Source organism: Microtus oregoni, unplaced genomic scaffold (assembly GCF_018167655.1).
Source record: "Microtus oregoni isolate MIOR12 unplaced genomic scaffold, Mior012 000025F_ref0000491, whole genome shotgun sequence".
Taxonomy (NCBI): Eukaryota; Metazoa; Chordata; class Mammalia; order Rodentia; family Cricetidae; genus Microtus; species Microtus oregoni.
Window position 1 is genome coordinate 10,387,100 of NW_024543084.1, and position 27,057 is coordinate 10,414,156.

The window sequence follows — 27,057 nt, forward strand, 5'->3', positions numbered from 1 at the left end:
GTCCTGCTGTGTGCCTGAGGTCTGAGCTGTGCCTAAGGACTTACTACTACCCAGAAACTCAACCGTGCTGGGCCCTGCCATGGACCTCCGAGGTGAGCTGAGGGGTGAGGAAGGGGGCTGTGGGGTCCCTCGGTTTATTGCTCAATGTCTGGATGGGGCTGCATTCCTGCTGTACCTGGGGCTCAGAGGCAGCAGGGCCAGGCCTGCTGGGCTGTCAGAACCCTGAGGGTCCCTGGATCTGTGTGTTTGTACTTGTGTACTCGTGGGGAGTGTGTAAGAGGGGCAGAGGTCTGGGTCATGTGGAAAGTCCTGATCTGACTAGGCAAGGCTGCCCTGGAAGTACGCTGACTGCAAGTGGCCTGTTTGTCTCCTGGTCATCTTCTTCTCCCCCTGCCTAGGCATTCCAGGACAGAGGTGGTGGCCAGTGGCCATGAAGCTGGCCTTCGAGGGGCTCAGCTAAGTCCATGTCTCCTGTGGGAAGAAGGGGAGGATGGAGGCCAAGGGAAGAATCTCCAGGTGGCTGCGTGGCCAGTAATCCTTTAGGGCTGGAGGTGGGCTGGAGGGGAGGTGTGATGGGAGGGAGCACAGGGCTGGCTCCCCAGGATTCACCTGCCCAATCCAGGATTATTTTGATAAAAAAGAATATTCTTGGTGTTGTACAAAAAAAAAAGGGCATACAATCAAAGCAAAATTAATCCAGGAAGGGAATTTCTTTTTGCAAAAAGAGTATGCTACCGGTGAAGCGGGAGAACAAAAGACACTTTTTCCCCATAGGGTGAGTAGTGACTGGGTCTCACCCCATTGGTGGGAGCTGGATTTTACAATCTGATGCTGTTGGCTCATTACTAATCAGCACAAAGAGTAAGGGTGTGATAGAATCAACAGGCGCATACACCAGAGTTTTACAAGCAGAGGGAGGCTGTAGAGTGTTGGCTAGTAACCTTGATAGGAAAACTAATTTCTCATACTCCCGTTTCCTCCTGTGGTATTAAAACACAGACAAAAAAATTACCATCTTAACTGCTCCCCCACCATATCAAATAAGATAGTTTATTTATGTGTGGGATGTGTCTACATGGGCATATGTGGCAGTCAGAGGACAGCTCTGTGGAGATGCTTCCCTTCTACCTCCTGGGCTCCAGAGCTCAGACTTGGGTTGTCAAACTTATGCAGAAAGGCTCTACCTACCGAGCCATCTTGCTGGCCAATTCTAGCAGTTTTAAGTGCAAGGCTCCGTGTCTTTAGACACATTCACACTAAGGTCAGGGAGGAAGCTCACTGCTGCCCCCTAATCCCCAGCAAGGGGCACTGAAGCCTGACAAGGTCCAGTGTGGGTGCTGCAGGTCTCCCATACTTTGATGGCAGGGCCCAGGATGGTTCAGTTTCTGGGGTGTGAGTTGGGATGAGGTTGCAGCTGGGAGAGAAAACAAGTTGTGCTTGAAGCTGTAACCCAGGGTCAGGTAGTGGACGTGTGTGGGGGGGGGGGCAGGGTGACCCAGGATAGCACTGAGGGTGTTGTGGGAGCAGGGGAGCAAAGATGATGCAGAAGAATGCAGAGCAGCTAAACCAGGAGGGTGTGGAGGGCTGGAGGCCCAGGGGAGCCAGTTTGTCCTCCGCTTTCAGCCGTGGCCGGAGGGTAAACTCTCAGAGAACAGAAGACAGAACCAGGACAGGGCTGCTCAGGTGCCAGGGAAGCTGGGTTAGAGGCCAGGACTGGGGATGAGCAGATGAGAGAAAGGCTGGGGCTCCTGACCTGAGCAGATTTTTCCAAGTTTCTCTACAAAGACAACGCCAGACATGTTGGAGTTTGGGGTAGAAAGGGTGGTGGAGGAAATGTCACCATTTGTTGTCACCATGTGTTGTCACAGAGCTCAGTTCGTTTCCTGTAGTAATTTATATCCTGCTCAGTTCTGAGATCTCTTATTGTCCTGGGTCCCCACCCACCATGCCTAGTGCCTAATGTACCTACGTGTCTACACTTTCACCTATTCTATGGATCTCAGTGTGGACAAAGACAAAGTAAGGACAGCCAAGATGTAGAAGGGAAAACATCATTACCCATGGCAGCAGGGGAAAAATGGGGGTGCAAAGCAATGCACTTCCTGAGTAAACCGAGCTTTCAGTAAGGGACATGCGCAGTCCTCCAGAGCTCACCCACTTCTGAGCAGAAGCTCACATGCTGACACAGACCATGGCTTATTTGGTGCTAGGTTTAAATGGGTAGCATTTGAGTTGTCTTTTAGTGATCATTGCTACACTGTTACCACCCCCAACCTCCAGAGATGGTCCTGCAATAGGACCAAATCTCATCCAAGGGTGGATGACCAGACTAACCCACCTGTAGCACACTTCATAGTGTTCCAATGAATGAATCACTATGTAATGAGTATTTAAATTTCATTGTGAGTTCCTATCCCAACGCCTAGTTTTCTCCATTCCCCAGTTGTCTGTGTGCTCCTCAATCTATCACCTCCCTTTTAGCTATATTTTCATTACAATGATGTTTGGTAGCACACTTAGACCACATTAAAAGCTAACCTGTGGAGTCCCATTGCCTATGATCAGCACAAGAAGGCCTATTTGTAGTATAAATGACCTTGGTGAGGCTCCCAGGCTCAGATGCCCAAGCTGTTACAAATTTAGCATGGCCTTTGATCTTTCTTGGTACTCTGGCCACTCTGTTATCCTGGGTGATAACGAAAGAGCAGAACATAATGGTGGAGGAGGAATGTGAAACCAATGTAGTTGTAAGGAAATCCATCCCGTGGGTACTGTGGCAAGTAAGCGTTCAGGCAGGTGTGCAGTATTGTTTAAAAATACAGTCGGGATCATCACACCAACTGACAGGATGAATGGTAGCAGGCTTAGCAATATGTGCACGGAAGCAGAATCCACTGAATGTCTGTTGATGAGACCCTCACAATGGACAGATCTGCAGGGGAAAAGGCTGGCCCAGGTCTGCTAGTTCCTGCACCATTTAACAGGTGTCTCTCTCTTTTCCTTGCCTCCAGGCCAGGGGTAGGGTTTTCAGGCAAAGCCATTTTACAGCCTCTGTAGGAGGCTCTGCTGGACCAGGATTGGACATTCCCCCACCCCTGAACTACAAAGACAGTTATATTCATGACTTATACAGGCATACCTCATACCTCAAGTTAGAAGGTCTTGAGTGGTTTTCATATGTGTCTGCCTGTGGATTTTGCCAGAATACTTATAGGTAATGTATGAAAGGAAAATCCCACAAAGTGCCTTTACAGAGAATATCCATCATCATCTAGAGAAAAACATTAGGGTTATGAGGAGTTACTCACCCTCCTTTTCTGATGCTGTAGTTTTAACAGTTCGTTGGCCAGCTCAACAGTAGTCCTGCGGGATTGCCAGGGACGTCAGTTTTGTGCAGAATACCTGGAAAGGAACAAAAGTTTGGAAAACTTCTGAAGTACATTTTGCTGTTGATAGACTGGAGCTGTGACGTGATGAATCAACCACAGAGGTCAACAACCTCATACAGGAGTGTATCAGAATCAGGGTAAGGGGGAGAAAGTGTGGTCTGCCGGGCCAGGAGTGGAAAAGGGACAAACGCGCAGGCAGAGCTTATGTAAGGGGCTTTATTGGGGAGAGGGAAGGGAATGGGAAAAGGGAGAGAGGAGAAAATAGATAGATAGATAGATAGAGAGAGAGAGAGAGAGAGAGAGAGAGAGAGAGACGCAGGAAAAGTCCTGTCTGCTCCTTCAGAGGAACAGTGAGAAAGAGAGACCAGGAGTGGGCAGAACTTACTTAAAAGGGAAAGCTCGCTCATGCGTACAGAGTCATGCACAGTCAGGCAACGCGTGACGTAGCCACAAATGGTTGTAGGGCCCGTGGGCTGGCTAGGTGTTTGCCTGAATGCCGGTGGGCCGGGGTCAGAATAATGCTGGAATCCTAACATTTCCATCTTTTTCTTATTTTAAAAAGGTGGGGGAATTAAAGGGGCTAGCAGGTGGGACGGCGCTGAATTTTCAAGACAGCTTGCAGCTGACTTAGCGGGCATTTTTGGGGCCCTGAAAGAGCTGGGCTGTTGGTAAATGGTCATTTCACTGCTTTCCCAGGCTCTGTGGAACCTCTGATATTTCTTGGATCTGGCGAGATGCTGTCAGCAGAAGATAATGTTAAATTTAGAAAGAAAAAATTTTTGTTAGGTCCTGGCAATTGAGGGAAGGGCATGTCTGACCTGTTCAAAGTGAATCCAAGTCGACCTTTAGCTTTTATCTTTATGTAAGCAAACCTTAAAGTACCTGTTCCTTTCCCCATCATTATGACATCACCTTAACCTTCAGGAGAGACAGGTGATTGATTTTGGAGGGTACCCAAGCAACTTGGCGGTCTTTGTGACTCCAGCTCTGTGGCTAATGGCTGGGAGTCCTGTAACAACAGCTAATTGATTTGATTAGGAGTTTTGAATGAGTCATTGGGGGTACATGGAGGGCAGGTTGATGAAGCAGGGTGTAATTATTAGAAACAGGAGAACGTGGATCAGCTTCAGGGGAGGAAGAGTGAGGAAGGAAGGTGTCTGGAGTTCCCAATCAAGCAGAGTACAATTGTGGGGTGAAGACTCATTCTTCTGAAATTCGGGACAAGACCATTGATCTTGGTGTCCTCCAAAGCTTAAGGGAACAGGGTGCTGTTGGGGTTACTGTGTATGGAGGAGGATGAGTTGGGGGTGGAGGAGTAAAGGGTTTGAGATGAGATAAATGAATCCAGGAGGGAGGCCTTCAAGCTTAGCAGCTGTTGGAGGTACCTGTCACTTAGGGAAAAGTGGTAAGGGGCATTGATCTGGAGGAGGGAGAAGGACCTGATCTCCAGTGTTGACTTGAGATGGACAAGGGTTGGTACATGGTCACGGTAGGGTGTCCACAGTAGGGAGGGGAGATGATAAAGTAGGGGTGCAATTGAATGACAATGACGGAATGGTGTTTAGCAACAGAAGGGTTTTGGGTGTCCCAGACTCTGGGTCCACCTGAGAGGCTGTCAAAGGAGATGATTGGTTAGAACCAGTAGGATGGGTGGCTAAGAGGAGAAGGAGAGGAGTTGCTGGCGAATCTGGGGTCAGGTGAAGATGGGATCAAATGAGATAAAAGCTCCTACTTTTGCTAAAAGATTCCTTCTTAGGAAGAACACAGGACAGGTTGGCACTACCAAAAATGAAGGAGTGAGAGGAATACCCCCGGAAATGCAATTGAGTGTTGGGGTCTGATGAGGTAGATAAGGCTTTCCCCCTACTCCAACTATAGGGAGACGAGGAGAGGTGGGTCCCCCCAAACTCTCTCATGACCAAGTATGTGGCACCAGTGTCCAGAAGAAAGGAGATGGATCACCCTGATACCATGATGTCCACCCGGGGTTCCCTATTGGAGATGACAGTGGTGGTCAGGTCAAGAGAGCCTGGGCCTTCTCAGTCATCCACGGTCATGTCTAAGAAGTCGACTGGAGCGTGGTCTGTGTTTAAGGTCTCCATGCCACAAAGTGCATGGGGACAGTTCGCTGACGAGTGTCCCTCTTGCTGGCACTTTGGACATGGTCTACATGGCCCACGGGTATTAGGGAAAGCCCAAGCTCAGTGCCCATTTTGATCACATTTGAAACAAGGACCAGGAGATCTTTGAGCCCCAGAGCACAAGGGATCCTGGGAAGACTCTGAGCCGGGTCAGATGGACTTGGCCAGCATCTGGTATTTATGTTTGTGGGCCTATTCATCCCTCTCATGGTACACCTTAAAGGCCAATGCTAAAACTTCTGCCCTTAGGGTAAGGGGTCCTCTCTCCAGATGCCCAAGCTTAGTCCTAATGTCAGAGAAACTCTGGAAAAAATAAGTCATAAGTAGTTGTCTGGTATATGGGTTTTAGGGTCTAAGTTAGTATACTTTAAGAGGGCCTTTGTAAGGTGTTCTAGGAACTGAGATGGATTTTCCTGTCTGTCCTGAACTATTTCCTGAAGGTTTTCATCATTTACTGGGTCAAGGGCAGCCTTACAAAGCCCCTCCAGGGGGCAGATTGTAAACTGATTTCTAGCTAAAGTGCTCCCGCCCCCCCCCCCCACCCGGGGTATTATAGTCCCAATGGGGGTTACAATCTGTGACAGCCTCTGCCCTAACTGGGTGAGCTGCATTAGTCTGAAGAACTTCCTGTGCGTGGGCTCTAGCCTACTCCTAAACTCGCCTGTGTTCCTCGGGTAGTAGTTTGTTAGTTAGAAAGGTGAGATCATAAGACTGGGTGGCATATTGGAATTCCTTTATAAAAGTGGTAGAGTTAGAGGTATAAGATCCCGGTTTCTTTTCTATTTGAGAGAGTTCTGCTAGTGAGGAGGTGACATGAACTTTAACCAGTCCGTCCACCCCGGCTGGGAGAACTGGACCTGACTCGGTTGACTCGCGCAGGGGCCCATAGCAGCACGAGAACGGGTAATGGTGGCTGAAGGACGGTGCCAGTGTTGGGTGCCTAGAGTGGCCTGGTGCTGGAGAGGGAGAAGGAGCTGGGGGGCAGTTGGATGTTGAGGATGAAACAGTGGGCATTCATTAGCAGGATGTAGGATCTAAAGTAGTGGGAGTTTCCTCTGGCTCAGGTTCATATCTAGAGAAAAAAAAACGATATGGAAAAGATAGAGGTGACGTTTTGCACTGAGATAGAAGAATGCCTGAACATATGGTAACTCCTTCTGTTTGCAAGTTTGGACAGATTCCTTAAATTTCGGAATCTAAGGAGCCGTAAGGCAGCCAATTTGAGTTATCTTAGGGGCCATTTGGGCCATTTCTTAATACAGAGGTGAGTGAGTTTAGGGGCCTTTATATATGGCATTAAGTGGAAAGATTTTAAGTTTTCTGAAAGGCATCCCAGAAGGGCGGTAGGCTTATACTTTTCACAGGTTTGTTTCCCATGAGTGACGTAGGAAGATCCAAAGGCTTTTTTTTTTTTTTTTTTTTTTTTTTTTTTTGCAAGTAAGGATCAGTGCTAATGTCTCAGGCCATCAATTTTATTAGTTGACGAAATTATAGGGACCAAGGGGATATATACTCCAAAGGCACAAGGCCGAGAAGGTGACTATACTCTAAAAGGACCCGTAGATCCAACAAGTGACGCCATCACTCAGTGAGGGCAATGCTAAGGCACTATGCCCAAAAGCCTCACTTGTGGGGAGGTCTGCTGGAGGTGATTGTTGATGAAGTGGCCCATCTGTGACCTTGAAGGATGTGGCTGGGTGTGACCAGGATTACCAGAAGGGTGCTAGATATTCAACGGCCACTCCCATGGGTTCAAGTAAATGTTTATGCCAACTGAGGGTAGGGGAATTTACCAGTCGCAGCAGATATTGTGTGGAGTATCCCAGCAGAGGGGTAATTGGAACATGGGTTGTCAGTCCAGTCCACGGTCAGGGCCCCACAGGAGGAAACACAGAGAGAGCCTGGCGAGTATCACGATATGAAAAGTTGTTGGAAGGCTGGAACTGTGGCAGTTAGGAATTAACCACAGAGCTCAACAACCCACGTGGGAGTTTATCAGAAAAGGTCAGGGGAAGGGGGAGAAAATGTGGTTGACCAGGCAAAGAGTGGAAAAGGGACAAACAGGCAGGCAGAGCTTATGTGAGGAGTTTTATTGGGGGAAGGGAAGGGAATGGGAATGGGAAGGGAGAAGAGGGGGGAGGGAGAGAGAGAATAAAACCTGTGTTTTCATAAAAGAATTGGTCATTTTCATCCCTTTTCTATGAGATATGAAATTAAGTTAATGTAAGCAGTAACATTTTGAGATGCTAAATTTGTCCATTCTATGATGCCAAGGGCGGGAGTCAATTGTGTCAGAATACCTATAGGTAGTGAATGAAAATGAGGACATGACTAGTCCTAGGCATGGCTGAGGTGCAAGTTCTTAGTATAGATATGAAGAAGAATTCAGCCAGAGGCACCCGTAAGAGTCCAGACTGAACAGGGCCAGTAGACTAGACCAGGTCATGAGAAGAACGAGCGATGAGGAGAGTGAGAGAGGAAGAGAAGAGAGATAGGAGAGTGGGTAAACGGACAAAGAGAGATCCAGAAATGGAGCAAGAAAGAACCAAGAGAGTGTGGAGTGCTGAGTTGTATGGGAAGGGAAGTCAAGCTCAGGGGCTGGAGAGGTTTAGGGTAGGGGTGGAGCTGAGGAGTGCTGAGAGCAGCCTGGACTCTCCAATGGGTACTTGCTGGGAGAGACTGGAGGCCAGAGTCTGCTTCGATGTGCTAATAAACACCTCAGTTAGCCATCTGTCTAGCTTCTCCACAGGACCTATTCTAGGCTTTTGTTGACGCTATGGGGGTAACATCATCTCTGCTCTAAGTGCTCCTGAGCTGAAATTGGGGCATTGCTGGGGTTGAGGGTGGCAGGAAGGCTGGAGTGCCGGTCAAAGGACAGGAAAGAAGAGAGGACTGCAGGCTGGGGTGAAACCTGTTTCTCTCGCTGCCCAGGTTCTAAGAGACCACGGGGGCTGGTGAAGTGTCTGCTGCGGTGGCTTAGACTGGTAGAAAATTCTTGGTGAGGCACCTAAGGCTGCCTCGTGTGTACTAGTTCTCAGTCTTCACTTGATTGGAAATCTGCATTGACGGACACAGACTAGGGAGAGAAGGGAAAGTTAAGAAGCTTAGGGGATTTTTTTTTTTAAAATCATGGCTGTATATTTGAAACTTTTAGGCCTGTGGTCATGGTAGTTGAGGGAAGGGGAATAATGTAAAGACTAGGGAAAAGGGCCATCCCACCCTCAGGAATATGGAGGTGGGACTGTTGATTGACAGGAGGACTTATTTGGGGTCCATATGTGACCAGTGAGAGGAGGAGCCTGAAGCCTCAGGGGGCTTCCTGTAAGCTGACATGAATTTCTTAAGTTTACAAAAAGAGATAACAGTTTTAGATACATTAGTATTAGCACTGTTTGCAATCTGTCCTGAAATCCACACTGTAGAGAGAGCACTAGACTCACATTTTGAGTCATAGCAAAAGCCTGGGAACTCAAAGAAATGAGTCTCGGCTAAAAGAATTAATATTCTCTTCTCTGTCCAGGGGGAATGGATGTATAGATTGGACAGAGATGTTCTCAGCATGACGAGGAGCACTTTTATGTCTATACTTAGCAGACACCAAAAGGAAATTTAGTCTTTTGATCTTGTGACTATTCAATCATTTACTAAGAGACACAGGTGGTTGATGACTGAGAGAAGTCGTTCCTTTAAATAAAGGAATAATGTAAACACTCCGTTGAAACCCGTTTTGTGAGTTTATCTCTTTTAGTTAAGTTTGTCAACAGACAAACTGTGTGTGTCTTTCTCAACTGAAGACCTAGTACTTCTAAAAAGAACTGAGGTCCAATTTTAGCTATGAAATGAACAGACAAGGCAGCTGCAGCCTTGAGAAGAAGCTGTGTACTTGTTGCCGCCAAACTTAGAAAATTCCAGTTGATCTTAAATACCACTATTGATCTGAGAAGGACCGGAAGTATAATCCAAACTGACTATGTATCAATTAAAAAGACAGAAATTTACCACTTCCTGGGTTACCCTAGGTTCCCGCTGAAGGGATCTGTATGAGCTCATAGCCCCTAAGACTAAGTTTTCAGCACAAAGGAGATTTATTTGTTCCTGAGGGACAAATGGCAGGGAACAAGAGACAAAGATAGGAGACAGAGGAGGGGGGAGAATGAATGGGATGGGGAAGGGAGAGAGGGAAGGAGTATTTGTTCCAGAGGGACAAAGGATTGACTGCCTCTAGATAGAGAGGAGACAGATGTGGCCCATAGACAAGTGGGACTTCTAAAGGTAAAATGAGAAACCCCATGTTAGGATGAGGTGTTTACTGTGCATGTTAATTAGTTGAGCCAAAGGGGGCTTTTGATTGCTGGATTAATGGTGGAGGAAATGTCCAAATAAGGGAATAGACCTTGAGGATTAGCTTTAGGAAAGAATCTAATGGTTTTTATCAAGGCAGAGAAGGGCATGGTCTGCTAGAGTCCTGTTTGCTGTGCTCAGGCTGACTAGAGCCCCTTCATTCCCTCCTATTTGTTTTATTGCTGGTGTTGGGGAAAGGTTGCTTCCTGCTGACGTTTGTGCATTGTTGTTAGGGGACCCAAGGCAGCTGGGAAGGTTTTAATTGAAGATTGTAAATGCCATATTCATCAGATGTCTGAAGAGTATGAGGAGCACGTGTTTATTAAGTATTTATGCTTAATTTTGAAAACAGACAGGCTACATGAAGTTTATTTTGGTAATTAATCATGCATATAAGTATAGTTATGAATACATTAAGCTAACACAGTATTTACAAGATCAGGGCTCGCGGCTTTATCCTTATAAAGTTTGAGTTGAAGATCTTTCAGCAAGAAAATAAACCTTAAACCATAAATGTAGCAAGCATCTGTCATTACAGAATATTACAGTGTTTCTTTCTACGACATAGTGTAAGCTATAGGCAGTGTCAGGACAAGAAAGGGTAAAAGAAAGAAAGCGACAGCAGCTTTGGTGGAGGGAGGTGTTATCGCCAGTCTAGAAGTTACATTTTAGTTTACTTGGTAATCAGCTGTGAAGCATTGGCTTCAGGAAGCGAGGGTGGAGGAGGCCACCATAAGAGTGTAAGAGCGTGGCTGCTGTGGGAGCCTGAGGCTGGGTGAGTGGGGTATTCGGGTTAAGGACCAGTGGGAACCAGCATCAGGCCGAGAAGAGGGGGTCCTTTGGAGCTATGACAGGGCTGTGGATGAGTCAAGAGTTTTGGGGCATCACAGCTGGAAGAAGTCCCATGAACCACAGCAGTAGAGGAAGCAGGAGAGGAGGCTTTTGGGGCAGGCGCAGGGTTAGAGTAGCCTTCATTCGTAATCTCAACGGCCTCGTTGGGGAACAAAGGTCATAGATCTTTGACCATCACATAGCACTACATTACACCTTTAGCTGCTTGCATATGCCTTGGCTACCAGACCCAGAAAGGCTGAGAGATTTTCCTGTAGATGAGGAAATAGGAAAACTGACCTACTTTGGTGAGGCAGATTAGAGCAATCAGCTCAGTGTTCACAGTTTGGGCAGGGCCCTAATGGTGGGCCAGGCACGGGGGGTTCTTTGTCTACCGTTTAGGGTAACCATAATACAGGTGGAGCTGGCTGTGCCCCATCGTCTTCCACAACCTTGGAATAGTCTCTAGGAGCTGGCATTTCTATCTACACTGAAAGCTTTTCTCATTAAACACTTTAAATGCCGTATTCCGCAGATCTCTGGAGAGTTTGAGGAGCATGCATTAAGTATATCGACTTAAAAAAAAAACTTTGTTTTTAGTTACTTGTTTTAGGTTTAACCTTGAAATCATATACCGGAAGCTGGAAGCTAAATCAAGCTTGCTGTTGTAAACGAATTACAATGCACCTAGCATGGCTGTGTGCATAGTTCTGAGCATTTAAAAACTTGATCACTTTTAAGGAGATTGAGTATTAACTTGCATGTCTTTAATAGTTTACAAGTTTGTGGCTTTTTTTTTAAAGATTAAGATTTTACAACTTTATCCCCGTTAAGTTTGATTTTAATATGTCCGTATGCCCCTATAGTCTCAACTCACACCCACAACCTCATAAGGTGACTCACTTTTTATTTCCAGGAATACGACATTTATCCTTCTGGGCTGAATGGGTGGTTCTGAGAAGATGATGGGGCCTCTTAGGGCAAGGCTTAGGTTGAAAAAATATGATTTGTACAATAAGGGGTCACTCAGAGCAGGACAGACCTGATTCCAACCACCCCAGTGTTAGTGTTCATTCAGCCAGGCTCTGTTTAGGCTCACGGATCTCTTAATAAATCCTTAGAGTGGGATGGGGTGAGTTTCTCTCTTTTTGCTACGGAAAGACAGGTTTGGAGAGACGCAATGGGAAGGGTGAATGGAATTGGGGTGGTACAGCTGCAATCCCTGCTTCTATCATTGGGGATGCATTCCTGGGCTGTTCTCTGTCCTTTCTTCTCCCCCCCCCCCCCCACCTCCACTGTCCTTCCTTTGTTACCTTTCCTTCCTAATATATGTTGACAATTATTATATAGTAAAGCATACAGTGTATTCAAGTTGGTAACTTTTGATACTTGTGACATAGTCTTTAGTTAAGATAAGGAGCAGGTCAGCTCCTCAGTTCCTTCTGCCCTTGTGCTGTACTGCTGTCCGTGGGTCAGAGACCAGTCATTTTACTTGTTCTGGGACCCTCAAAGGATCTGAGATTCTTCAGTGGGTGTTCATACCCTTGAGGCCCTAGTTTAGATCTAGTCCCTGCCTGGAGCTGAGACAGATGTCTTGAAGATTGAAATGTTCAGGATTTTTAATGAACTTGACAAATTAGTGCCTATTCTTAGGCTACCCATATTTGTTTAATGTCTATTCGTCTGCCCAGTGAAATGTGTTGAACCCTGGTAGGTATCATCTAGCCAGGTACCAGGAAGGATGCCTGCCACAGTGAGCAGGATAAGGAGGTAGGCTTGGAGGTATAAGTGAAAGGCCTGGTGTGTACACATCTGAGAAGCAGCGTGTCAGGAGAAGAGCAGTGCAGGGGAGGCACAGCCCCAGAAGCTGGCGGAGAGTGCTGGGAGGTAGAAACACAATACAAGCCTGGAGTTACAGCAATACTGATGAGCTTGCTGGGCACGGCTGCTGTGTGGACCTGTTTCTTAGAGAATGCTTGCTGGCTCTTGGAGAACTGACCAACCAGGAACTCTGGAAAGTGTAACACACTGGGTCTTCCTCTTTTCCGTGGGTCTCCCTAGTGCTTGACAAGAAGACTTATTGAACATCTTGGCAGTGACCATGCCTTGAGGTGACCTGATTGTCTAGAACCTCACTGAACATCCTTAGCATCTCTTCATTTCCTGTACAGGTAGTGATTGATGCTCGGTGATGCTTAAAACAACCCAACACCATAGCCCTGGCTAGTCTGCAAGTCAAAGAGATCCACCTGTTACTGTTGTTTTGATTTGTGCCTCCCTAAAAGCAAGAAATGCTGAGCAGCATTGTTATTTCTTAGTAAAATGCCTGGCAAACTTTTTTTTAAAAATCCTAAAGTTAAGATATCTTGTCGTTGTTAGCATTTTTATTGCTGTGCAGAAACATCTTAATCACGGCAGCTCTTATAATGGAAATACATTTAATTGCGGTGGATTACATTTTCATAGGTTTAGTCAATTACCATCATGGTGTGACCTGGTGGCTTGCACGTGCACAAGGTGGCAGAAAAGCAGCTGAATGGTTTGATCTCTTGACCCACAGGCAATAAGAATTGGTGATGGCTTGATATAGGAGACCTCAAAGTCCATTCCAGTAGCGATACACTTCTTCCAGTAAAACCGTACCTACTCCAGGAAAGCCACACCTTCTAAATGTGTCACTCTCTCTGAGCACATGGGGGTCAGTTACATTCAAACTACTACATATCCCTTTTTGTATTTTATCAGTTTTCAAGTCCAATTCCAGAGGATCTGATGTCCTCTTGTGGTCTCTTCAGGGAATCGGCACGCATGTCGTTCACAGACACACATGGCAGTAATACCCACCCACCCCACAAAAACAGGCAGACAACCCCCCCCCCCCGCAAACAGAACCAAACAACTTAAAATGAGGTAAAAATTAAAAAAAAAGAAATGAAAAGGATTTAAAATAATGGCTAGGGGCTGGAGAGCGAAACTGGGTGGAGGTTTTCTCTGAAAAGGGTTTTCACACCTGCATACAGACTAAGTCGGATCCTAGGTTGGCCAGGGTACCACCTGGATTTATCTTGCCAGGTGACGGGGTCAGTATAATGCCCGAATCCTAACAGTATCAGCAGGCACTCAGGCTTTCTGAACTGCTGAGCCGTCTTTCCAGCTGGCTTTAAAATATTTTTTTCCTTTTTAGCATTTATTTTTTATTGATTGAGAATTTCATACATGCATAGATAGGTTTTGATCAAATCTACCCTGTATCCCTCCCCTCCATCTCCTCCTCTATTCCCTCACATATATTTTCCCCATAACTTCATGTGACTTTTCAAAAAACTCACTGAATCCACTTGACGCCACCTGCATGTGCTTGCGTGTGGGGTCACCTCCTGGCGCAGGAGGAGTTAAGAGGCTGTATTCCTGAAGAAAACGGATTCTTATCCCTCTGTAGCTAAGAGTTACCAGTAGTCTTTAGCTAGGATGGGACTTCCTGAGCCCTGTTGTGTGCATAGAGAGGCCAGGAGAGGGCGCTGCTTGACCTCCTTTATAACACTTTACCTATTCCTTTGAGGTAGGGTCTCTCTCTGAAACCGAGGCTCAGTTTTCTTAGGCAGGCTGGAAGCCAACAGACCCCTTTGATCCTCCACCACTGCACACACACTTGGAGTTGGGGTTGCGGGCTCTCATTCATGGGATGCCTGTCATGCTACCTGCTTACTGGGATCCCAGCTCAGGCCCCCATGATAGTGCAGCAAATGTGTTTAATCCCTGAGCAACCTCTCCAGCTCCCACCAAGTGGTTTTTGATGACTGCTAGAATGACGTGATGGGAAAAAAATATTTTCTTAAATGGCTGGGACTATTTGGGCATTTTTAAAAAAAGCAACAGAAAAGAATGGAGAGTTTTCACATGACCCCGTGGTAACTATTGACAGCATCGAGCTACGTAAACAGCCAGCCGAGAGGGCACATGTGTTTCCTGACTCCTGTGTAGATGAAGAGGGGGATGTGGGGACATGCACAACAAGGGGTTCCTTGTTCAAAGTTTATCAAACAATTTCTAAATGGACACATTTTATTAGCTATAAAATAAACTTTAAGAAAGCTTTTTAGCTGGAGGTTGATGGGAAATGCCTTTAATACCTACATTCAGGAAGCAGAGGAATCCAGTATGGTCTACAGACTGATTTCCAGGACAGGCAGAGCAACAGAGAAAAACAAAACAAAAGACCAAAAATAAAAAAGAAATGAAACAAACAACAAAACACAAGAAAAGAAAAATTCACATTCCTTTCTGTTTTTGCATTAAAGGTCACGGTTTTTCCCCCTTTTATTACAGCAGGTATTTTGCTCTTTTCAAACTCTTTATTTTTGTGTATATGAGCGTTTTGCCTGTATGTGTCTGTGCGCCACTTGTATGCTTGGTGCCTGAAGGGGTCAGAGACCACCTTGGATTCCCTGAATCCGGAGTAGATCATGGCTGTGAGCTGGCATGTGGGAGCTCTTCGGAAGAGCAGTCAGTGCTCTTACCTGGTGAGCCATCTCTGCAGCCGCAAGAAGTTATTTTCAAAAAGCTAAAAAAGGAGCAACTATTTCAACATTGGGCAAATGTCACCTTCAGTCAGATTCCTCTATAACCTGTGACCACCAAAACGGGGAGGAGAACATAATGAGGACAGAAAGTTCCCATGTCAGTTTCTCTTCGGTTCTAGAAGTTTTAGATCTCAGTTGTTCCATTGTGGGAGGATGTGGAGACATGGAGAGGAAGCATAAGAAGTGACAAATGGGATGGCTCAGAGGGTAAAGGTGCTGGAAGACAAACTTGACCTGAGTTCAATCCCTGGAATTCACAGTGTGGAAAGAGAACCGACCTTTGCAAGTTGCCCTCTGACCTCCATTAGTGCTCTGAGGCACGCACAGGTGCGCGCACACACACACACACACAAACACACACACACACACACACACGTGCAACTAAATAGATAAATAAAATAAGAAACAAAGTATCAGATCAGGTGGTTTAAAGGGGAAGTAACTGGCTGGGACAGGGAGACTAAGCCTTTTTACACATAAACCTTTAAAAACATACCATGTGAGTGCAGGTGTGCCTGTGAGTGACAGAGGACAGCCGTGGGGAGTGATAGTCCTTGCCTTTTACCTTGTTTGAGACAGGGTTTCTTTGTTGTTCCTCTCTGTGTGCAGGCTAGCTGGCTGTGAGCTTCCTGATTCCCCCACCCCCTCCCACCTCATCACAGAGTGCTGGGATTTCAGATGTCTGGCTTTTCCTAGGCTCTGGGGATCTGAACTGAGGTCCCTATACTTGTGTGGCTATGACAAAAGCTTTACCCACTGCGCTCTTCTCCAGAGCCCACACCTGAGTCTATTTAGATCTATGTCTTTTAGGTCTATTTGAACTTGATTATGAGAATACATAACTTCTAGAGATGGGACAGTCATCTGAGGTATTAGGGGCACAGCTCAGCGGTGGAACACTTACCCAATACTCATGAGCCCTGGGTTTCAACCCAGGGTCCTAGAACAGTCCAGCTGCTGGCCCTGTGGATGTGAGTCTACAGACAGGAAGTAGAAGCGGGTCAATGAGAACGGGAGAATTCTGGGAAGAAGGAAGCTCTTTCTGTAGTTGTGAGCCTGCCACAGAAAAAGAAAGATGTGACCTATCCTGCCAGAAAAGGTACTGAGCCATGTGGCTAACATAGATAAGAATAATGGGTTAATATAAGTTATAAGAGTTAAGAAGCCTGAGCTAATGGGCCAATCAGTTTATAGTTAATGTAGAACTCTGTGTGATTTCTTTGGGACTTAACGATTGTGGGAACCAGGCAGGACAGAAAACTCAGTCAACACATGCCAACTGCTGTCCTTGTGGATGGGAGCCTACAGGGGACAGAGGGGGAGCTTGCCCTAGCCTCCTCTGATGGAGTCAGCAATGGCCCCAAGGTATTCATTTTGGTTCACTTCTGAAGGGGTGCTCAGTAGTTTGAGGACATGTGGGCCCAAAGGGATCCTGAGGGCCCAAGGGAGCAGCTGGAGTCAGGAGCAGGAAGTAAACAACTTTCCCTCTGAGTGCTCAGCCAGGCTGGAGCCTCATCAAGGATTGGGGCTGCCTGAGATAGGGCACAGTGGTTGCTGTGGTCATGAGGATGACCTCTGAATCTCAGGAGAGACCTGGAGGGGGGTCAGGCCTAAGAACGGCGTGTGTAACCGGATCCCTTGCTGCTGTTTTTCAGGAAAACCAAAATGCTTCTCGCTTCACCTCGGAATCCTTCCCCTCACAGTGTTCCTCTTGGTCTTCTTTGGGTAAGAACCCGGGCTGGTGAGGATCCTGAGCCGTGAGCATGCCCGTTTCCATGGGAGTGATGAGGGTGCTCTTGGCCACTCCCACAGTGGCACGTCCACCTTTTGCTTCTCCCCAAAGTGAAGCGTCTCTTGCAAGACTCTTTGGATTTCACAAAAGGGGTCTCGGGGCTGGATGCCCTGTCATTTGACCCTAGCTACGTGGGTGGGTCTGGGGAAGGAGGCAAAGGCAGGTCTGGTGGCTCAGAGGCATTTCTCTCTAGATGCAGATGGTCTGAGAACCCTCACAGAGCAAACTCACTGCCATGTTCTGTAGACGCAGTCTGGAAATACAGTCCGGTGTAGTCTTGAGTTATAGGTACCTGGCATGGAGGTGGGGCTGTCTGTAGCTGCTACAGGTGTTTAGATAGAGGTCTTGTGCCCAGGGTCCTTCCTCTCACCACCTCTTTTTCTAGTGTGATGGGCATGCTTAGTCCTGTCACGTGGCCCTGCATCCCCACTGAGAACTTCTGTGCTCACTGTGCTGGGTGCAGTGGTGCATTTGGAGGCGGGGACAACCAGCCAGTCTCAGGTCTGTGTCCTAAACAGCTGCCCCTGTGTGCACCCTTCCCACAGCTATGGGTTCTTGAGCCAAAGAAGTCAGAAATCGAGAGACCCAGGAGCTGTGACTAGGTGAGTGTTTGTGGAATGTGCATGTCATATATTTATGTGTGTCCTATGTGCGTATGCGTATGTAAGTGTGTATCATGTGTAAGTGTCTGTCATATGTGTCTGTGTGGTGAAGGGTTACTGACTGGGTGAACATTCTGCTTCCTGCTGTCTTGTGCGTCTGCCTGTACTTCTACATAGATTGGTCTACTCCTACTCTAGGCTGCACAGAGCAGCCTCAACTACCCCATGCTGTCTTTTTAAAGGGAGTGTTTTGGGGGACACTATTATCTTTCCTGTCTTCAGCCTTGTCCTCCCTCCTGAACCTGCCTGGGACAGCTTCCGTTCCCAAAACACCTTCCCTGCAGCCTGCTGAATGCAAGAGTTTTTTTCTTCTATTACTAGAACAAAGTTGTACCCTCAGGAACTATACTCCTTCCTCCAGTCTCTGTGTACCTGGTCTTAATCTGTCTCCTGTGTTCTCCTTTTGCAGTGTGGATGTCGGAGAGCTGGATGTCCGGGAAGCTGCAGCCTTGTCAAGGTAACCTGCCCTCACATGGTGCTCGCCACTCTGGACTAAGGGGTGAGGATGGAGGGGTGTGTGTGTGTGTGTGTGTGTGTGTGTGTGTGTGTAATTATGAGCAGCTGGTATGTCCCTTCCTGTACCCAAAGTGGAGCACCTAGCCCTACACTTTGCATTGACTAACTGCATGTCATTTGACTTTTAAATTGTCTGCCTGGCTCTTGTGGTACAACTGAGTTTACAGATTTTCACCGCATTCCTAGGGCAGCATACACAGAACGTTTACTCATTCAGCATAGTAAGCACATTCATGCTGTGGTGCAGCCATCACCACCATCCGTCTCCAGAACATCCCATCTTGTAAACTGTGTCCGTTAAACACCGCCTCCCCATTGCCCAGCCCTACTGGGGGTCCCGGCACCCATCTTGCCTGTTCTGTGTTGTTCCTCTGAGCACGGCCGCTCTGTAGTAGTGTCTCCTAGGGATGGGGTCCTGTAGGGTTTCTCTCCTGGTGCCTGGCCAGACTCACTCAGGAAGGTGTTATCCTGCACAGGCTTCATCCCTGTGCAGAAATTTCCTGTTTCCCTTTTTTAAAGGCTCATTCACTGCCTTTAATAAAATTATTTTTGTTTTATGTGTATGAGTTTTGCGTACATGTATGTCTGTGTACAACATTCATGTCTGTAAGCAATGAGGCCATAAATGGTTTTGGGTCCCTGGAACTGGAGTTACAGACAGGTGTGGGTCTCTATGTGGGTGCTGGGAACTGAATCCCGTTGCTCTGCAAGAGGAGCCTGTGCACTTCCAGCTGAACATCTCTCCAGCCCTGCATCTGGGTTGCATGGGGCATGTAGCTTACTAGTAGGGGTGGCTCATGACCCTTGGGGCTTGAACTTTGAGGGAACTTTACACTGACATTGGGACTGGTCTCTGTTCAAGACAGAGAGCCAGGAATCTTTGTGCCATCAACCAGGGGAGGACCATGGCAGGCTGCAGGATCAGGCTAAATGGTCAGCATCAACCCGGGATAGAAATGTTCAGTGTCATATGACCTGTGATTAAAGTGGTCTCAGCTCTCCCAGCCTTAAGTGGGGGAGGGGGTCATGATTTCCTCTTTCTGCCTCGTGTCAAGTAAAATTGTGATCTTCCTACTTTGGTCCATCCTAGGCTCCCAGGATCATGGACAGGCTCAATGGCTTGGTTGCCACCACTTGTTCAGGTCTGTGTGTCTGGTGCACAGCTGCCAGTGACATGCATTCCAGGGACTTTCTTGTCACCTTGAGTTCTGGTGTTTTCTTATTGCAGGATGGTCTACGCTCAGCCAAAGACGTTAACACCCAGGTGAGTAGATTTAGTCAGTGCATGTGTAATGCAGGAGTCGCAAAGGTACAGAAGGACGATTTGCTTGCTCTGGGGAATAGTTCAGCAGCACACCTGAGACCCTGGGTTAGTCTCCAGCACTGGAAAAACAAAAAACCCAATTATGATTCTCTTGGCATGCACTTCATCAACCCTTTCCGAGACTTAAGGTTGTCTGATTCTGGAGCCCAGAGCATCTTCTGGCTCTCATTCCCCATCTGGGCTTCTGTTCATTGTTTCCTGTCTCTGCCACCAGGGTTTTCAGAGATGTGGTGGTTGCAGTGGCAGTAAACTCAGTTGCTTCTAGAGCTTGGTGGAGTGGGGTTGGGGTAGTCAGTGAGAGCTGCTGATTAGCCCAGCCCACACTCAGGGATTGCCACATCCACGGCTGTCTCGCCTGTGTGACAAAATGCCTCTCAGGTGGTGGCTGTCTCAAAATGAGGGGCTCGTGCTTCCTGGAGCTTGGCCCCCTGGCGGTTCCCTGGCAGTCTGCTCCAGTTATGGTGCCTGATTAGCCTCAATGACCTCATTCACTTTGTTTCTGGCGATGGTTTCTTGCATTGGCTTTGCTATCTTTTCTTCTGTTCTACTTTTCTCTTGACAAAAACTTAATCTGTTCAGGGAACCAGGAGACATTCCCAACGACTCCTTGAATACGGAGGAACTGATGCGTCAGTTCCCTCCCTTGATTCAGGCCATTAATGTTATGATTAAGACTCTGGCTTGCTCTCTGGGGGAATTTATGGATACCCTAGAACAGAAAGAGCTCATGATAGGAGATTTGGTAGAAGATGGGTAAATTATGAAGGAAAATATATGGAATGACATGAGTTACCATTTATGGAGAGGCTAGCCAGAATGAGAAACCCCTGGTGCATTTTAGATAGGAAAGAAAGGCAGGCTATTCTTGATAACATGAAGCCAGCCATTCGATATTGGAGCAAACCCTGGGGGTGGAATCCTGAAGAATGGTGTTTGGGTTACCTTGGTTACCTTGAGGGCAGATATGATTTAGGGCCATGAGAAAGCGCAGTTGGTTAGTGGTGTGAGACGAATTTCAAAGAAAAGCTCTGCCCACCTGGCCCTGACCACAAGACTTGCTGAGAATAATCAATTGTCTGTAATCATTTTTCTATGGAAGCTTTTATGTCTTCCAACTTCCTTCTGTAATCTCTTAAAAGTGATCCTTGAATTTTAGTAAAATTGCAGCAGATTCAAATCTCGTTAAGGTTGTGTCTGTCTGTCATTCGCCGAATCCTGGGTTCTCCTAAGCCTTCACCCCTGCTCTTCCTTGGTCTTCGATCTCCAAGAGAGTCAGTCTGTGGCAAGGAATGGTGGGCAGCCCCGGGGGAAGCTGAGGGTGAGAATCTGAGAAGGGTTCCTGCAGACGTGTTTGATCACATGTTGCCTGTGGCTCTCTCCCCTTGCAGTAGAGAAGATGTCCTTGTCTTGACTCCGTGGCTGGCTCCCATCATCTGGGAGGGGACCTTCAACATCGACATCCTGAATGAGCAGTTCAGGCTTCAGAACACCACCATTGGACTGACCGTGTTTGCCATCAAAAAGTAAGCAGAGGGTGCTGGAGAGATGGCTGAGGATAAAGTACTTTCTTCAGGGATGTGAGGACCTGAGTTTGATCCCTAACACCCGTGTAATGACTGGGCATGGAGTCACGTTCCTGTAATCCCAGTACTGAGGGTGGAGGGGAGAGACAAGTGGATCCGGGCAGCTTTCTGGACAGCACAGACAAACAGTGAACTTCAGAGTCAGAGAAGGAACCCTGTCCAAAGAACAGAAAGAAATGACAGAAGAAGACACCCAAAGTCAACTTCGGCCTCCACATAGGCACACAGACAAGTAAAGATGAACATATACAATGGGCAGGCACACACATGCACATATACACACATACACACATATAATAGTCAAGGTGGATGCCAGTCATACCAAGCTCCATTCTTGTATTTAATATGAAGCGGGCGTGGGGCTGGTTCACTCTGTCACCCTGGTTAACTCTAGAGGGCTCAAAGGGGAATGAATCCAGCTGTGACACCTGCCAGTGCCCCAGGCCAGCTGTCCCTCGCTCTGTGATCCTAGCCAGGTGCTATTTTCACCTCTCAGCACACACTACACACCTCAGTGTGTACTTATCCCCAGGTCTGGTGGCAAGGGACGGAACGTCCGCAGAGCTGCAGCTACTCATGGTTTAAAACGTCCATAGAGCTGCAGCTACCCATGGTGTACCAGGCTTTCCTTCTTAGGCCGCCACCAGCTCACAAATCACAACATGGAGAAGTAGTATTAGTTTTGAATGCTTGACTTAGCTTACCTCTTATTTTAATGTGTTTCTTTTGATCTACATTTTGCCGTGGGGCTTTTTTTTACCTTTCTACGTTCATTCATCAGTTTGTTCCTTCCTACCTAACTTCCCCCTTCCTTCTTCCTTTTTTTCTCCCTTGCTTTCTAATTCCTCCTTCTCCTCTTCTTCCTCCTCTTCCTCCTCCTCCTCCTCCTCCCCCTTCTTCTCCTCTTCCTCCTTCTCCTTTTTTCTTCTTCTCTTGTCCTCTCCCATTTATTCCCTCTGCCCAGCAGCCCCACCTAACCATCTTTTGCCTAACCATTGGTTGTTCAGGTTTTCATTAGAACAATCAGGTGCCTTAGGCAGACACGATGAAACATATGAACACATCTTTACATAGTTAAACAAATGCAGCATAAACATGTAGTAATGGGGCGGCGGGGCTGTGTTCCCAGCACCCCGGCCGCCTGCTCGGCTAGCTCATGCTCCGAAATAACAACACACAAACTGTATTCATTTAAACACTGCTTGGCCCATTCTCTTCTAGGCTAATTCTCACATATTAATTTAGCCCATTTCTAATCATCTGTGTGTAGCACCCCAAGGTGCACTTACCAGGAAGATTCTAGCCTATGTCCATCCTGGGTAGGAGCTTCATAGCGTGCGTCTGCCCAGGAGCCAGGAGCATGGCGTCTCTCTCAGGCGTCTGCTCCCGAGAGGAGAGCTGTCGAGACTGAGCTCACTTCCTCTTCCTCCCAGCGTTCTGTTCTGTTTACTCCTCCCACCTATCCTCTAACCAATAAAATGGGCCAAGGCAGTTCCTTTATTAGCCAATGACCTTCCTCCATCATAAACAAGTGGAACACATCTTTCATAGTTAGAGTGATATCCACAACAGATGTGTCCTCAGATGCAGGATAAGGTGGACAGCATGGTTGGGTCAAACCTTTCATTTTAGCCTTGTGGGTGGAGAGCAGCAGACCTGTAAAGCCCTGAGACCCTTCGTCAGGCTGACTTTAGGTCACAGACAAGAAACTTGCCCTGTGGAAGCCTGCAGAAGCGGGACAGAGTGGCATTACAGTGTAGAAGGCTGTGGAGGGCTGAGAGCTTCCTTTGTGCTGCCTGCGTATGAGAAGAAAGGGGCTTTATCCCTCCCTCCAAGGGCTGGGTGAGACCCAAGGATAGTACTGAGGCCTTTATACCCATCAGTCTTGAGAGAGGTTTGGGGCTCAGCTGGAGGGATCCTAGGCACCTTTAGAATGCCTGCAGTGCTAGGGACAGAGAACGTCACAGTAACAAGACATACACACTACCTTGGCTGGGTGCTGCTGGGTACATGAGCAAATGCCTTGCCAGGTGTGAGTAGATGCTTGGTGGGAAGAAGGCCTCTAAGGGAACTAGCATGGTCACCTTTGCATAAAGACAACAGACATGTCTACCTGTATTCTGCCATGGTCCCCACCATGATGATAATGGCCTGAACATCTGAAACTGTAAGCTGCCATCTCAATGAAATGTTTTCCCTTATAAATATTGCCATGGTCATGACCTCTCTTTTCAAAAATAAAAACCCTAAGTAAGACAGAAGTCTTTTGTCTTTGGACCAAAAGGTTTGGCTTAGACTTGACCTGCCTATTAGGGTGCCCGTTTCCCCTTCCCTGCCTTCTCTGCGAGACTGATTCTTTCTTGGTGGAGACCATAGGGGAAGACTCTTAGGAACATGAGAGAGTTACTGAGTAGTTGTCCACAGGCAACTTCAAGTCTCTTCTGAGTTAGGTCTGGGATAGAGAGAACCCTTCCTTTCCTGAGGCAGGACCCTGCAGGGTGCCACAAAGGAGGGGTGCAGGTCCCAGGCACTTAAAAATCTATCTTGGCCCACCAGAGCTTAGAATGTGGGACCCTGTGCCCAGGCTCTGCTCAAGCCAATGCAAGGGTATGGGATGTGGAATGTGTTGGGATGGAGCTGTTACTGGAGGGGAGGGTGACAGACTCCTGGAGAGGTGGCCTGCTGAGGGGCCTGCCAAGACAACAGATACCTGCAGCACATCTGCCTGGATCCCCAAGTCTGGAGTCATCTGTGCTTCCTGAGTAAAAGCTTCCAGGCCTCTGCTTCAACATTTCTTGCTTAGATGTGGTGCTGATGTTCCACCCTTCTGAGGTAAAAGAGGGTGAGGTGAGGAACAGCCTGCAGATTGCTCAGTACAGCTGTAAAGTGGGGATGCTGTTGCTTCAAGCCTCATGGTAGCCATGGTTTCTGCAGCCTGGGCCCCTGCCCTGGTTAGTCTTGCCCTAGCTGTGTTAAACCTCTGCTTACCCCTTTGTCATCTTCCACAGGTATGTGGTGTTCCTGAAACTGTTCCTGGAGACAGCAGAGCAGCACTTCATGGTGGGACACAAGGTCATCTACTATGTCTTCACTGACCGTCCTGCCGAGGTGCCACAGGTGCCCCTGGGGGCAGGACGGAAGCTGGTGGTGCTGACCGTGCGCAACTACTCCCGCTGGCAGGATGTGTCCATGCACAGGATGGAGATGATCAGCGACTTCTCTGAGCGGCGCTTTCTGCAGGAGGTGGACTACCTTGTGTGTGCAGATGTGGACATGAAGTTCCAAGACCACGTGGGTGTGGAGATTCTCTCAGCACTCTTCGGTACCCTGCATCCTGGTTTCTACAAAAGCAGCCGAGGGTCCTTTACCTACGAGCGCCGGCCAAAGTCCCAAGCCTACATTCCCCGGGACGAGGGTGACTTTTACTATGCAGGGGGCTTCTTTGGGGGATCAGTGGTGGAGGTGCACCGTCTCACCAAGGCCTGCCATCAGGCTATGGTGGAGGACAAGGCCAATGGCATTGAGGCCGTGTGGCATGATGAGAGCTATCTGAACAAGTACCTGTTGTACCACAAGCCTACAAAGGTGCTGTCCCCAGAGTATGTGTGGGACCAGCAGCTGCTGGGCTGGCCCTCCATCATGAAGAAGCTGAGATATGTGGCTGTGCCCAAGAACCATCAGGCAATCAGGAACCGATAGCTGAATTCCTGTTGGAGAGGCCAGGCTTATATCCAGGGTCATTCCAGGCTGTGTGGAACTGGGAAGATTTGAGAGACATTTATGAAGTGTCGCCATCTACCCCACTTCAGGGTCTAGCAGGCCCAGTACCACCTGTCTTATCCTACACTGAGCCCCTGGAGTGGCAGCCACCCACAGCTCCCACTGTGTCTCTAAGCTCCTTCTCAGTGAGATGTAGCAAGAGCTTGCACAACAAGGGAGAAATGCTGTCATGCAGTTACCTGAGGGCCTGGGCATCCTTATTCAGGCATGTGCCTTCCTCTTCTGGGAGGCTTGACAGATGACCAGTGCCCTTAGGAATAGGCAGGAGGTCATGGAGACTCACAGCCTGCAGGCCTCTGAGGTGCTTAGCTCCTGTTTAGCCCAACTGATAGACCAACAGCCTGTGACCAATGCCTCTGCTCAGTTTTGGTTCATTTGGGAATAGCTAGTTATTTATCCTGGGAATAAATGTATTTGTAGATGATACAGGAAGTTTAATTTTTTTCTTTTCTTTCTTTCTTCCTCTTCCTCCTCTTTCTCCTTTTCCTCCTCTTCTGCCTCCTCTTCCTCTTCTTCTTTTTCAAGGTACTTGGGATTGAACCCAGGGCCTCATGGATGCTAGTCAGATATGCTACCACTGAAGTCCAGGTCAAGAGACACATGACTGAACTTGCTGAGTGTTAGGTCCACTGCCTCATTTTATACTCCAGTTTTTATCTGAAATTTCCAATCTAAAGCGATTGATACTTTTTTTTCAGTGTTGGGATCAGACTCATGTCCCAGCCTCCAGTTTTACATTTTTTAGATGGTAGAGGGTATTGTTGCTTGTTTTTTTCTTTTTTATTGAGTCAGAATCTCTAGTAGGTCCAACTGGTTTCAGCCTTAATGTGTACAAGGATGGTCTTGAACTCCTGATCCTTCTGTATCTCCCTCAGCAGTGCTGGGGTGATAAGCATGTCATGAACCTACCTCTGATGTTCTTAATTTTCTTAAAACCCCAGTGATCTTGTTCCAAAATGGTTTCTCGGCCCCAAAGTCCTTTGTGTCCTTAGCTGGTTTTTCATTTCTCACAGTGTCAGATTTTGTGGTTTTTTTCTGTGACAGGATCCCTATGTATCCCCGGATGGCCTGGAATTTGCTACTAGACCAGGATGGCAGAACTCATAGAGATCCTCCTCCCTCTGCCTGTCACCACACCTGGCCAGATTTTTCCCCCTCCATCAAAGGTGGATAAACCACCAATGTCAAATATTCCATAAACCTTTCCCATCTTGACAACCCATGTATGTGCTATCTGACCAGCCCTGGATACTCTTGAGACTTGACTTCCCTTCATCCCTTTACCTTTCTCAGCAATTATGAATTAACCAATCACATTAATTCTGATGTCTGATTCCCGTCAATGGAATGAGGCCCGGTCATGACCTGTGTTACCATAAAAGCAAGTGAACATCCTGTCTGGTGTGCTTGCTTGCTCTGTGTGGCGGAACACACTTTTCAGAAAGAAATAGCCTTGACAGGTTGTTTTTGATTCCTTGGGTGCTCGTGAGATACTGAGAATGTTCTCCAGAAACATGAAAGCTAGAGGGTAGTGTCTTTCTGTCTCTTCTGTGATTGGTGGATTCCCTGGGTTCTCGGCCTCTCTGCAGGATCTCTAAAATGTAAGGTAGAAGGTGTGGACAGGGTTCCTTGAGGTCAGGAGGGTCATTTAACCTCAGAGATTATGGTAGTTAAGAGAGGTGTGGGGCATTATTTAGGGGGGTTCAGACAAGGCTGGAGACGTGGAGGGCCCCCATAGCCTTCTGTGAGCTTCTATATCCTCTTCAATATCTCTGTCTTCATTCCCACTCAGGGTTGATCTCTGGTTATCTGGTGCTGGAAGCTGAGAGTTGGGAGTCTTTAAGGTAACAGCTAAAGTAAGGTACAAACAGATCTGAATATTAAGATGGAAAAATTCCAATGTTAGGAGCTTCCTGGGTGCCGTCATCTTTCCCTTTTCTCTAAAGTTCATACAAGCTTCCATCTCCATTTGAGAAAAACCAAAATAAGTGTTTTCACAGGGACATGCCCCGGGTTCCTTGTGCTCTCCACTGTCTATTCCTGAGACCCCTTCTGGAAAGAGAGAGAGAGAGAGAGAGAGAGAGAGAGAGAGAGAGAGAGAGCTCAAACAAAAGTAAA

At 47.5% G+C, this 27,057-nt stretch overlaps 1 protein-coding gene across 3 annotated transcripts; it reads left to right on the plus strand.

The window, feature by feature from the left end:
• LOC121462744 (histo-blood group ABO system transferase 1-like) lies at positions 1-27,057 on the plus strand. Of its 3 annotated transcripts, XM_041674624.1 has the most exons (8): positions 397-516; positions 16,938-17,007; positions 17,620-17,676; positions 18,146-18,193; positions 19,481-19,516; positions 20,965-21,099; positions 24,168-24,219; positions 24,340-27,057. In XM_041674624.1, the coding sequence occupies exons 1-8, from the start codon at positions 465-467 to the stop codon at positions 24,856-24,858; spliced, it is 969 nt and encodes a 322-aa protein (XP_041530558.1). In that variant the 5' UTR covers positions 397-464; the 3' UTR covers positions 24,859-27,057. The 3 variants fall into 3 exon arrangements, with proteins under 3 accessions (XP_041530557.1, XP_041530558.1, XP_041530556.1); XM_041674623.1 differs by lacking the exon at positions 397-516 and adding an exon at positions 1-92 and having other exon boundaries at positions 24,168-27,057; XM_041674622.1 differs by having other exon boundaries at positions 24,168-27,057.